General features: G+C 37.7%; 1 protein-coding gene across 7 annotated transcripts in view; it reads right to left on the bottom strand.

Annotated features, from left to right (window-relative positions):
* The window catches only part of TRPC1 (transient receptor potential cation channel subfamily C member 1), a 56,221-nt gene extending 44,133 nt beyond the window's left edge, over positions 1 to 12,088 (bottom strand). For all 7 annotated transcript variants that reach the window (XM_068984355.1, XM_068984268.1, XM_068984103.1 and 4 more), the window contains exon 1: positions 11,914 to 12,088. In XM_068984355.1, coding sequence (XP_068840456.1) covers positions 11,914 to 12,088 — 175 coding nt within the window. The remainder of the gene's footprint in view (positions 1 to 11,913) is intronic.

Raw genomic sequence — 12,088 nt, forward strand, 5'->3', positions numbered from 1 at the left:
AGTACAGACTGAGTGCTAGAAAAATAAGATAGAAAGGATTTAAATTTTATATCTCAAATACATACACACATTTAATTGTTAAATGGTTAAAAGATCTAGTAATAAATGGAGGCTGTTATGAAGAGGTTTTTACAGGGGAAAATACACTTTGGAAAAGCTGTGAATGTATATACGCTCGTGGGTATGCACAGTAAGAGGGAGAGATGCCCGAAATTCCTAGTCTCCTGCTCACTCTACCAACACACACACATACACACACATCTCATTTATGAAGCTGTTTAGATTAAACAATGGGATATTCAGCTCACAGAACTCTTAAGCAGGACTATGATTAATGCTCGTAGAGGCCAATGTCAGACTATTTCAAAATCAAATCTGACCTGTCAGGATTATGCAGATTAGCTTCTGCCTCACTCTACCCCACATCAAAACAGCTAATGAATGGGGGAAAATGAGAATAATTATAGAGTAATCATTTTCACAGAAGGCCCACTATACTTGTCTGCTAACCAGCTGGTGCAGTAAGTAAAAGGGGAAAAAATCAAAAGAGAAATGCTAATTAAATGGAGAAAAAAGCTAAGTGGGTTTTTGCTTTATTTCATCTTGCTTTTTAAACATAAGATGAATAAACCATTTAAAGTGACTTGCAAATATAGCTGTTCCTTGGCAGTCTATGAATAAGAAACAGGAAGAGAACAATCAGAGTGGAAACCAGAAGGAAAAAGAAATGAATGATTTCATGATACAGAAAGAGAAATTCTAAAACTAGACTGAGTGAATAACAAAGAAAGGTAACAGATTTTTTTTTTTTTTTTTTTGGTTAACATTTCAAATTACACTGTTATTTTTAACCAGTGACTTTTAAGTCCTCATTTTTGGAAGGTGCTGAATGGTAGTTTTCTTGATGGTGTATTCCTTAGTTCCCTCAAGAAAACTAGTCAGAAAAAGAAACTATTTCCTCAAACCACTATTAATTTGTATTTAAATACTAACGGCCCATGGCAAAAACTTATCAAACACTTTGCAAAGTGAAGTTCTGAATCACAAGTTGAACCAATAGTGAACATGCAGACAGATCAGTGAAAATTTATCACTAATCCTAGAAAATAACTTTAAAACCTTATTTCAGGTAAATTTATTTCAGTGTCTTAGTTGTAGGAGAATGCTATCCATAAAAACTCTGGCTCTATTTTCTTTGATTTCATGATATGCCTAGCTGAGGAACAGATTTTTTCTTTATCCTTGGGACTCATTTCTGAATCTGACTCTGCCCTTCATTAATACGCAATACTTCAGCCATTTTCTCTTGAAATATTGCTTCATTTCCATATTACTTTTTCTCCTATTGGAACTTCTTTAGGTATTATGTTCCATCATCCATTCCAAATTCTGTGTGTCTAAAGGTATATTTTTCTTCTTTCTTCCTCTCTTTTCTGCTTCAGGATAAATTCACATTTCTCTTCAAGTCATTTATTCCTTCTTTAACTGTTTCTGCTGATTACTCCATTTTTTTTAAAAATGACTATATTTTTTATTTCTCTAAGCTTTATTGGAATCCTTTCCAAATCTTTTGATCTACTTTCTGATGTTTTCATTTCATTATTTCAAGCTTTTTGTCATTTAAACACTTATTTTATGGTCTCTATATAACAACTGGGCTTCCCTGGTGGCTCAGTGATAAAGAAATCCCCTGCCAATACAGGAGACATTGGTTGATCTCTTGGTGGGGAAGATTCCCTGGAGAAGGAAATGGCAACCTATTCCAGTATTCTTGCCTGGAAAATCTCATGGACAGAGGAGCCTGCCAGGCTACAGCCATGTGTTGCAAAAGAGTCAGATATAACTTAGTGCTTAAACAACAACAAAACACAATAATTATCTGAGGGCCTTAAGGATTTAACCTTATTCATTGTGTCACTTGTGATAATGAAATTTTCAACTGGGTATTGCAAACTCAACTTCATGCAGTTTAACTTTGGGAAACTAGGCAGCCTAGTTTGAAAGCTTGCCCCACCAAGGATTATGTATTCACTTCTTCCAGATAACTAACTCAGAGGTTTTGCTACACAATTAATCTTTTTTTATATTAATTTCTCAGTTTAGGTTTTCCAAGAACAAGAAGTTAATATTAAATTCCAAGCCAACAAGAGGCAGGAGCATAGTTACAAATCCTTAGGGAAATCTTATTTAAAAGCTTCTCTGTAGCCTCCCTTTGCTGATGGATGGGTTCTTTTCTGCATCTACCCCTTTGCTAGAAGTATATAGTCCTTTATGGATCCTGGTTTCATGCTTGCCTGCTGTTCCAAATATCCACTTTGTACAAACTCAAGGCTTACTTCCACATGGGCATTGAAAGTCTAATCCCAACAATGCCCAGACCATTAACTCTTGCTCCCACCCATAGAGCTGTCAAATATCCGCTTACACACTCCTGTTTTTCAGCCTTTTCTTTATGTTTGAATTTGTTTTCCTTACTTTCTTGAAAGCTCAGTGTTCATTTAAATGGATGTTTTCTATATTTTATCTAAAATTTCTATGTGACTTGAAACAAAAGGGTCTTCAGATTATTTAGTCAGCAATACTGTTAGAGACAGAAAGGCATAAAGAACTATATAAATATAATTCTTACAAAATTTTATAGATTTCATGTATAACAAATGGTCAAAAACTGCTACACATTTAAAAGTTTGAATTACTGTTTAAAAAGTAATTTGTATTGCAAATTCAGATTCTACGGCTTTATGGTTTCAAAGACTATTTCCATTACAGTAAGGGGGCTATACAAGGAAAATATAAATAAAATTTATAATAAAAATTTTATTAAAATTTCCACCCTGCCACAGCTGACATACTCACGCAAAAAAACCACCACAAACTATAGTCACAGAACCAATAGGAGACCTAGAGTGGTTCCTAAACATTCTACCTAAGTTTAAATTTGCAAGCCATTTAAAACAATGTACTGTATTTAGAAAGCTCAGTAAGTCTTAATATTTATAATGGGTCTATATGTTAGAAGAGGTTAGTAAAATACATAGCAAGAAGCTAGTTATAGAGAAGGATTACAAGTAAAAATGTCTTATGGGTCAGGCAAACATAGGAATGTTTTTCATTTTACACTGAAGTTGCTTTTGAAAGTTACATCTTTTCGAATATCACATATAGAAGGAAATGCAACATGATCCATTTATGTTTTTGGCTAGATGGTTGTCTTTATTCATTGAAGGGAAAAGAAACTTTCAATCAATTCCACCAGTGAAAAAACTCAACAGCAAAACTTCTCAGTCCCGTCTCCACAAAAGACACCATCATCTCTCTCCTGGACTCTGCACTGACCTCTTCACTGATAAGGCTGCCTAAACTCTACTACAGGGGTCAACAAACTTTTTCTCTAAAGGGCCATATAGTAAATATTTAGGCTTTGTGGGCCATACTATCCCCATTGTAAGTACCCAACACTGTTCTTGCTGCACAAAAGTGACCATAGACCATATTTACACAATGAGCTTCAATGTGTTCTAATAAAACTTCATTTATGGACACTCGTTTAAATTCTGTATAAGCTTCACATTATGAAATATTATTCTTCTTTTGATTTATTCCTGACCATTTGAAATGTATGTAAAAGCCATTCTTTGCTCACAGGCTTTTCAGAGACAGGTGGTAGGTGGATTTGGCCTGTAGACCCACCTCTACTCTGGAATCAGCCCTTTAATCCACTCTCCACCCAGCAGCCAGAGTGATTATATGAAAATCAGGTTTTTAATCCTCAAGACTTTTAACCACACTTTAGTAAATTCTATAATCTTTACTGTGGCTTGCTAAGCCCTATGGGACCTAGGGCTTGCTACCATTCTGAATATACCTAGAAGCCACTCTCCCTCTCACCCACTATGATCTTTCTACACCAGAGTTTTCCAAACTGCAGGTTGCAACCAATTTGCAGTCACAAAATCAATGCAGCAAGTCCTAACCAACAATTTCAAAAAATGAAATCGTATATAAAAATACCAAGGTAATTCCATAGATCCTTAGCAAAAAATTTTCCCTGACCGACTTGACATATTCACCCTGCCCAACTTGAGAAGGACTTCCCCAGTGGTTTAGACGGTAAACCGTCTGTCTACAGTGCGGGAGACCTAGGTTCAATCCCTAGGCCAGGAAGATCTCCTGGAGAAGGAAATGGCAACCCACTCCAGGACTCTTGCCTGGAAAATCCTATGGACAGAGGAGCCTGGTAGGCTACAGTCCATGGGGTCACAAAGAGTCAGACACAACTGAGTGACTTCACTTTCACTTTCTTTCAATTTGAGGAAGACAGCGTAGAAATGTTATAGTATCAATGAAGAACTGGTGGCATCTCATTTTATTATCTGGCATCTGATGGCAAATTTCAACATCACTGAAATGGAAGCACTCATGTTAGTCAGTTTAATTTTATAGTAATCAAATAGGAAAAGGAGTACATCAAAGCTGTATATTGTCACCCAGCTTATTTAACTTATATGCAGAGTACATCATGAGAAACGCTGGGCTGGAAGAAGCACAAGCTGGAATCAAGATTGCCAGGAGAAATACCAATAACCTCAGATACGCAGATGACACCACCCTTATGGCAGAAAGTGAAGAGGAACTAAAAAGCCTCTTGATGAAAGTGAAAGAGGAGAGTGAAAAAGTTGGTTTAAAGCTCAGCATTCAGAAAACGAAGATCATGGCATCTAGTCCCGTTACTTCATGGCAAATAGATGGGTAAACAGTGGAAACAGTGTCAGACTATTTTGGGGGGCTCCAAAATCACTGCAGATGGTGACTGCAGCCATGAAATTAAAAGACGCTTACTCCTTGGAAGAAAAGTTATGACCAACCTAGATAGCATATTCAAAAGCAGAGACATTCCTTTGCCGACTAAGGTCTGTCTAGTCAAGGCTATGGTTTTTCCTGTGGTCATGTATGGATGTGAGAGTTGGACTGTGAAGAAGGCTGAGCGCAGAAGAATCGATGCTTTTGAACTGTGGTGTTAGAGAAGACTCTTGAGAGTCCCTTGGACTGCAAGGAGATCCATCCAGTCCATTCTAAAGGAGATCAGCCCTGGGATTTCTTTGGAAGGAATGATGCTAAAGCTGAAACTCCAGTACTTTGGCCACCTCATGTGAAGAGTTGACTCATTGGAAAAGACTGATGCTGGGAGGGATTGGGGGCAGGAGGAGAAGGGGACGACAGAGGATGAGATGGCTGGATGGCATCACTGACTCGATGGACGTGAGTTTGAGTGAACTCCGGGAGCTGGTGATGGACAGGGAGGCCTGGCGTGCTGCGATTCGTGGGGTCGCAAAGAGTCAGACACGATTGAGCAAATTTTCAGTTAGTTGTGAAGTATGGGATAATATATCTGTCAATAAATCTGTTTTTCAAACCAAGTTTCTATAACTTTTTGATTATGGCACATGAACTAACGATGCTTAAAATAGATTTTAGTTATTAAGAGGAAAAAAAATAATGAGATAAAAAATACGGTGCCATGATCAAATTCAGTTGTTGGCTCTAGAAATATAAGTAGTAACAATATTGATCAAAATGTTAATTCCATGGCAAACTTCAAATTAGTTTGAACCAAATTCTTTAAAAAAAAACAAAAACTGCATGTAAGACTTTTAGAGTGAAAATGATTTTAAAATGTAGCTTTACCAAACATGCAAAAGCCAGTATTTATCATAGACCCCTAATGTATTTCCATTCACGTTGCTGTGAATGAAATCTCCAAAATTAGCTACTCAGAGGCATGGTATACGGAACTGTCCATAGTACTCTGAATATTTTTGTAAAAAGACAATTATTACTGTAATTTCTCAGTCATTTATATCTATTAATGAAGATAATTAGTGATAATGAATATCACCTGGCAAAAGGGCAAAGCTGAAATGCTTCAGGAAAATATTATATTAATAGTATAGAAGGAAATGGTGATTTTTTTTTAGAGTAAATTAGTTTATAAATTTAAAACTGCTAATATATTCTTGGATCTATTAGAAGAAATGTTTACTTTGTAATTACAGTCTGGAATATGATTTGAGATGCAATTCACAGTGATGTTACAAGTACTATAAAACTGTTAATATCAGGCATACAGTATTATAGTTTCATAAATGATTGTGTTGCTTAAATTTAATCTCATATGCATTTAAATTATACATATTTATAGAACTGAAAAAGTACACTAATGATCAATATAAATGAAGCTACAAAAATATAAAAGGATTAGTAATGTAGCAACAAATATGACCAGAAAACAACCGTGAGTTTTTTTTTTAACAGAAGCTATTAATAACAATGCTGATCATCATTTTATAGGTCACAAAGTTTGGGCATCCAAAGAAATTCCACTGAATTTTACAACTATAGGATATGGTATTGGATAACACCACATATTAGTCCTGATAATTTGTTTATGTTTTTAAAAGTCACTACTTAATCACCTCTTAGTGATAGCTTTTGAACTTATTACATATTAAATTACTAATCCTAGAATTTAAACTTCTTAGTATCAATATATCTGTATGAAGTCAGTTATAAGGAAGATATTTACAATACTGGAAGCAGGGAAGAAGAGGAATTATTCCTAGGTTGCAACAATATCCATGCAATAAAACCTAATCTTTTAACATCCTCCCCAAAGTTTATAATATAGTAGGTAAAGGGGTTTGGCTTGAGTTACATTTGTTTAACTTCCCAGATAAAAGACAGACTGTATACTAAGAATATCCCATCTTCCAAATCACAAATAGGCCGTGTAGTTAAATTGAGCACTTGTTTCTTCTCGTCAGACCAGATCTATTAGGCCCAAACATACTTTTTTTTCCTTACTGCTCTTCACAAGAGAGCATCTTCATTACACAGGAAGCTACTAAAAAGATAGGGATGTAGTCAGTTATTTCTTGATAAAGCACCTTTACAGTGCCTTAACAAAATTAGCTTGATAAATGTTATACATTCAGATGATGAATTGTAGAAAAGAGCAGCGACTTAAAAATGAAATAAAGAAACACACTTGTGGAATCACTACAAAGAAATACCAGCAGTACAGAACTAAGAAGTAGCTAGCTGCTCAATGATTAGTCTGTTATACACTATCCACAAGATAGCCAAACCATACGGCATGCCACCACTGGTGATTTGAAAACCTCTCTTGCCCAAAATACTTACACTCATGACAATCCGTGAAATGTTTGTAGAATTGTGTCTATAGTACCCTCTTTACCTCTCCCTGCTGCAAAGTTTTCTCCCGTCACACCACATACCTCTTTATATTTGGTGTCCCTTGTCAACATGAAAGTTCTCGGCAGTTTCCAGTACTCCGCACTTTTTCTTCCCACTGCCATCCTCTCCAACCCCCAACACTTCAAAGTCTCTTTTCAAATAGCTTCTTTAAAAGTCCCACTAAATACATTAAGTAAAAGTGCTATTAAACAGCAGCTTGATATTACTTCTTCTGGAAATGTTACCCATTTTAAAAGCATGCTGAAACAAAGGCAAGCAAAATTTAAGTGGAATCCAGGCATCAAAGCAGGCTCCATACAATGCAACAAATCATACCACAAAGGTGACACAAGACTCTAGATTATTAAGATTAAGCCCAAGAATAGGGGTGAAATTCGATTCTTTCCATCCCTCCCCTGACTCCTGAATGCTGAAATTCAAAGGCCTCCTGACATTAATTGCAAATCAAATTTTCTGACAATGCTCTTCATGAAAAGCTGACAGGACTGAATCCAGACTGAGTCCTTTCATCATTTTCTTTTTCTGCACAAGACCGATCATCAGCAAATTACAGGATTTATACTAAAGCTACCATCTACTCAAGTTACTTTCAAAGAGCATATGTAGCTTCAGTTCAGTTCAGTCGCTCAATGCTCCCTAAAGGTATTACTCTTTTCTCCAGCCCGGAAGCCTGAAGTAGACCACTGTCTCCCACAAATAAAAGTGGCTCATTACCACACTTAACTCTCAATGAGAAAGGAAAAAGACAATGGGTGGTAGAATCACTGCTTGATACTTCATAAAATAACACACGTATAGCCACTCTTATTTCAATTAACCTTTACCTCTAAACTGCAGCATTCTATGCCTAAAAAGAACATGCATCCTCAGAATTTTACTAGGTGGTTGGCGCAGACTTAACTTTACAAAACTGGCACAGGAATCTTTGATTTACTTTTTCTTCTAAAATTTTCAGAAGACAACCACCAATGTTACCCTTGAGATGATTCTGACACACTTTTAAGCAACAGCCACTATTAAGTGGCCACTACCTAGATAGCATACTAAAAAGCAGAGACATTACTTTGCCAACAAAGGTCTGTCTAGTCAAGGCTATGGTTTTTCTAGTAGCCATGTATGGATGTGAGAGTTGGACTGTGAAGAAAGCTGAGCGCCGAAGAATTGATGCTTTTGAACTGTGTTGTTGGAGGAGACTCTTGAGAGTCCCTTGGAATTGCAAGGAGATCCAACCAGTCCGTTCTAAAGATCAGCCCTGGGTGTTCATTGGAAGGACTGATGCTAAAGCTGAAACTCCAATACCTTGGCCACTTCATGCGAAGAGTTGACTCACTGCAAGAGTCTGATGCTGGGAGGGATTGGGGGCAGGAGGAGAAGGGGACGACAGAGGATGAGATGGCTGGATGGCATCACCGACTTGATGGAAATGAGTTTGAGTGAACTCTGGGAGTTGGTGATGGACAGGGAGGCCTAGTGTGCTGCGATTCATAGGGTCGAAAGAGTTGGACGTGACTGAACTGACCTGAACCTGGATCAGAACTTGCCTAGATCTATAGAACTAATTTACATAAAAGCCAGCTATATACACTATAAAATCAAACTATAAAATCATTTTCATTTCCTATTTTTTCCCTTTACTCCTTAATGTGTACACAATTTTCAAAGAGCCACCCATCTAACAAATACATACCACCGCATCTTCACAATTTCTGCGTTAGGAATTCTCAAGTGGAATACATTATGAACATTTTACACATATAGAGAAAAACTGCTAAATGAAAAAGGGTGAGAAACACAGATAATCTACAGCAAATTTGCTCTCATCCTTTTTTACTTTTACTGGACAAGTATAATCCATGGAAACCTCAGTTAATAAAAGAGTCATAAAGAGCAAATTTAATTTCCAACCAGTAAGTTCCAAATGTGGATGTGTCTTTTCTATCACAAATGATTTTCATTCATTCAACTACAACTAGATCAATAAAACTCAGTAGTTTAAAGAGTACAGACTCAAAATAGATTCTAGTTCTACTACTTCCTAACTAATGTAACCTTGGGCAAAGTAATTATAAAGTTTTACTAAGCCTCATTTTCCTCATTTGTAAAATGGGGTTAACAACATATCTGGCTCACAGGGTTGTGAGGATTAAATGAAATCATGTATGAAAAGCATATGACTCTACCCAGAAAGCTGTCTCAGTAAATGTGTGCCATTTGGCTTGATGAAACCTCCAAAGTAACAGTGGAAACCATAGCTACTTTAGGAAAATTTTCACTTTTAGATTTGGTTTGGGTAACACTGAAAAAGGTTTAACAATATTAGTGAATATAAACAAACAAACAAAAACTGCTATAACTCAAATTTATTTTTTAGCATAAATGTATATCATAAGCACATTTAGGAAATAAGCCATTTTTCAAAATCTAACCCAAGAATTCATTTCAACATACCTGAAACAAAAAATACCTATTTCATCTCACTTGTTAAAAATTTTTTTAATTTATATGTGAGAGAAAAAGCATACATATTTACTTTTCACCCTACCTCCAAAAGCCAAATCTCTCCAAGGATCTTACTGATATTATAAAAAGTAAACAAAGAATACCAAGGCTATTTCAAATGGCACGACTGGATAGGCTACAAAGCTATCATACATTAAAACTCTTCTGAGATATGTCATGCAATAATCCTAAATATACACACCATACAAGTATTTACTCAAGCTATGTTCCATTATGACATTCCTCTGTCCTCAGTTTGCCAAGAGTATTAAATTGCCTCTCTTGACATAATCTCTGTTTGCTTTAAAATAACCGTTGCTCAGTAAGGTGGGGTAGAAAGAAGCAGCAGCCACTTAGTAATTCTAGTATAACACAATCTGTTCCCCACCCCATACCCCGAGTTTTTTTCTCCCTCTCAGAGAAATTTTAAAGGAAGAGAATTCAGACTATCCACTCCAAAAATACTAAAAATTTTACATAATCCATAGACAGTGATATTTATGAGGTTGTATGTTTCTTTACATTTTGAAGACTACTCCAAACTGTGTCCATAGACTTCCACATATGCTTTCATCATATAATTTAATACTATTACATAAGAGCATAAAAGTTACTCACGATGGACACAAGTAGACTTTGCTTATACTTAAATATGTTTTCAAAAAGTTGTGCAAATAAAATCCTATCTCAAAAACAGTAACAGCAGTTAAGGAGGATGTCATTTATTAAAATAATACAGAGACAAAAAAATCCTCTGTAATCTTTTCACAGGTAAGTTGCCCTTTGGGTTTATGTTTTGGAAGTTTGCATGATCCTAAACATTTTTCCTAAGCAAACATGGCCATTGGAAGCCAAACTGAATAAATTTAGAAAGAAAAGTTAGAACGCTTTTTCACATGTAGGAAATAAAAGCAGTCTTCGGGCAATGAATTTCCCATTCTTTTTATTATATTCATCAATAGAGAGATGAATGCTTAAGTGAAGAGACTTTATTATGGCCATAAAAGTGATCGATTTCCAGATTAAAAAAAGAAACACATTAAATATATTCCAAATCTTTGCCCTGTAATTATTTTGTTTGCTGTTGTTTGGTCGCGAAGTCCTGTCCGATTCTTTTACAACTGCAAATTATTTTATACTACCTGTATTTCCCGAAGAAGAATAAGGAACAAGAAACCTTTCTCTCCAATAAAAAGAATGAACAAAGCTGTTCCGTAAACTTGGAGAAACTTTGGAACTTAGAATTTTCGGTAAAGTCCTGTCTTTACGTCCACTGCTGCTGCTGCTAAGTCACTTCAGTCGTGTCCGACTCTGTGCGACCCCAGAGACTGCAGCCCACCAGGCTCCCCCGTCCCTGGGATTCTCCAGGCAAGAACACTGAAGTGGGTTGCCATTTCCTTCTCCAATGCATGAAAGTGAAACGTGAAAGTGAAGTCGCTCAGTCGTGGCCAACCCTTAGCGACCCCATGGACTGCAGCCCACCAGGCTCCTTCGTCCATGGGATTTTCCAGGCAAGAGTAGAGTAGTGGAGTGGTTTGCCACTGCCTTCTCCACTTTATGTCCACATAGGATACTAAAATACCTAATCCCATTCAACAATCACAGAACACTGGGTGGCTGGAGTTAAATAATACAAGAAACGTTTAAAAAACAAAAAACAAAGAAAGGAAAGAAAACAAAAACCAACTGAAAGCCCATAAGCAAGAGAAACCCCAAGCTTTTAGGACTGAAAACTCCCAAACTTGACAAAACCTCTGGGCTTCCAGAAAGAACTGAAACACCAAAGGGGAGATCAGGAGACTCAAGTGGGCAGTAGCGGAGGTGAGGCGGAAAGCCTAGCAGCGTCGCGGCTCCCACGACGCTACCTGAACTCCGGACCCCACGAAAGGAGACCGAGGGCAGAGCCGCCGCCCCCAGGCGCGGGGCTCCGAAGGCGGCACCCGCGGCTGCTCCCGCCCTTCAGCTCCGCACACACGAGGCAGAGGCGGTGCCCGGCGGCCCCAGTGATGCAGCGAGCGCGGCGGGAACAGACGCTCGGCGCGAGAGCAAGAGGGAATGCCCCAAGTTGAGGCTGGGAAGAGAGTGAAGGGTGTGAAGGGCAGGGGCATCCAAAAGCGGAGAAAGGGGCCTCGCTCTCACCCTTGTCGCACGCCAGCAAGAAAAGCTTCTCATTCAAGGTGTTCTCCTCCTTCACCTCCCGCACATCCTTCAGCGCCATCACCTCGTTTGGCGACGAAGAGGAGGATGGGGAAGAAGGCAGGGAGGAGGAGGAGGCGCCCGAGAGGTCCGTGCTCGGGTACAGGGCCGCCATCAT

The sequence above is a fragment of the Capricornis sumatraensis genome, chromosome 1, assembly GCF_032405125.1.
Source record: "Capricornis sumatraensis isolate serow.1 chromosome 1, serow.2, whole genome shotgun sequence".
Taxonomy (NCBI): Eukaryota; Metazoa; Chordata; class Mammalia; order Artiodactyla; family Bovidae; genus Capricornis; species Capricornis sumatraensis.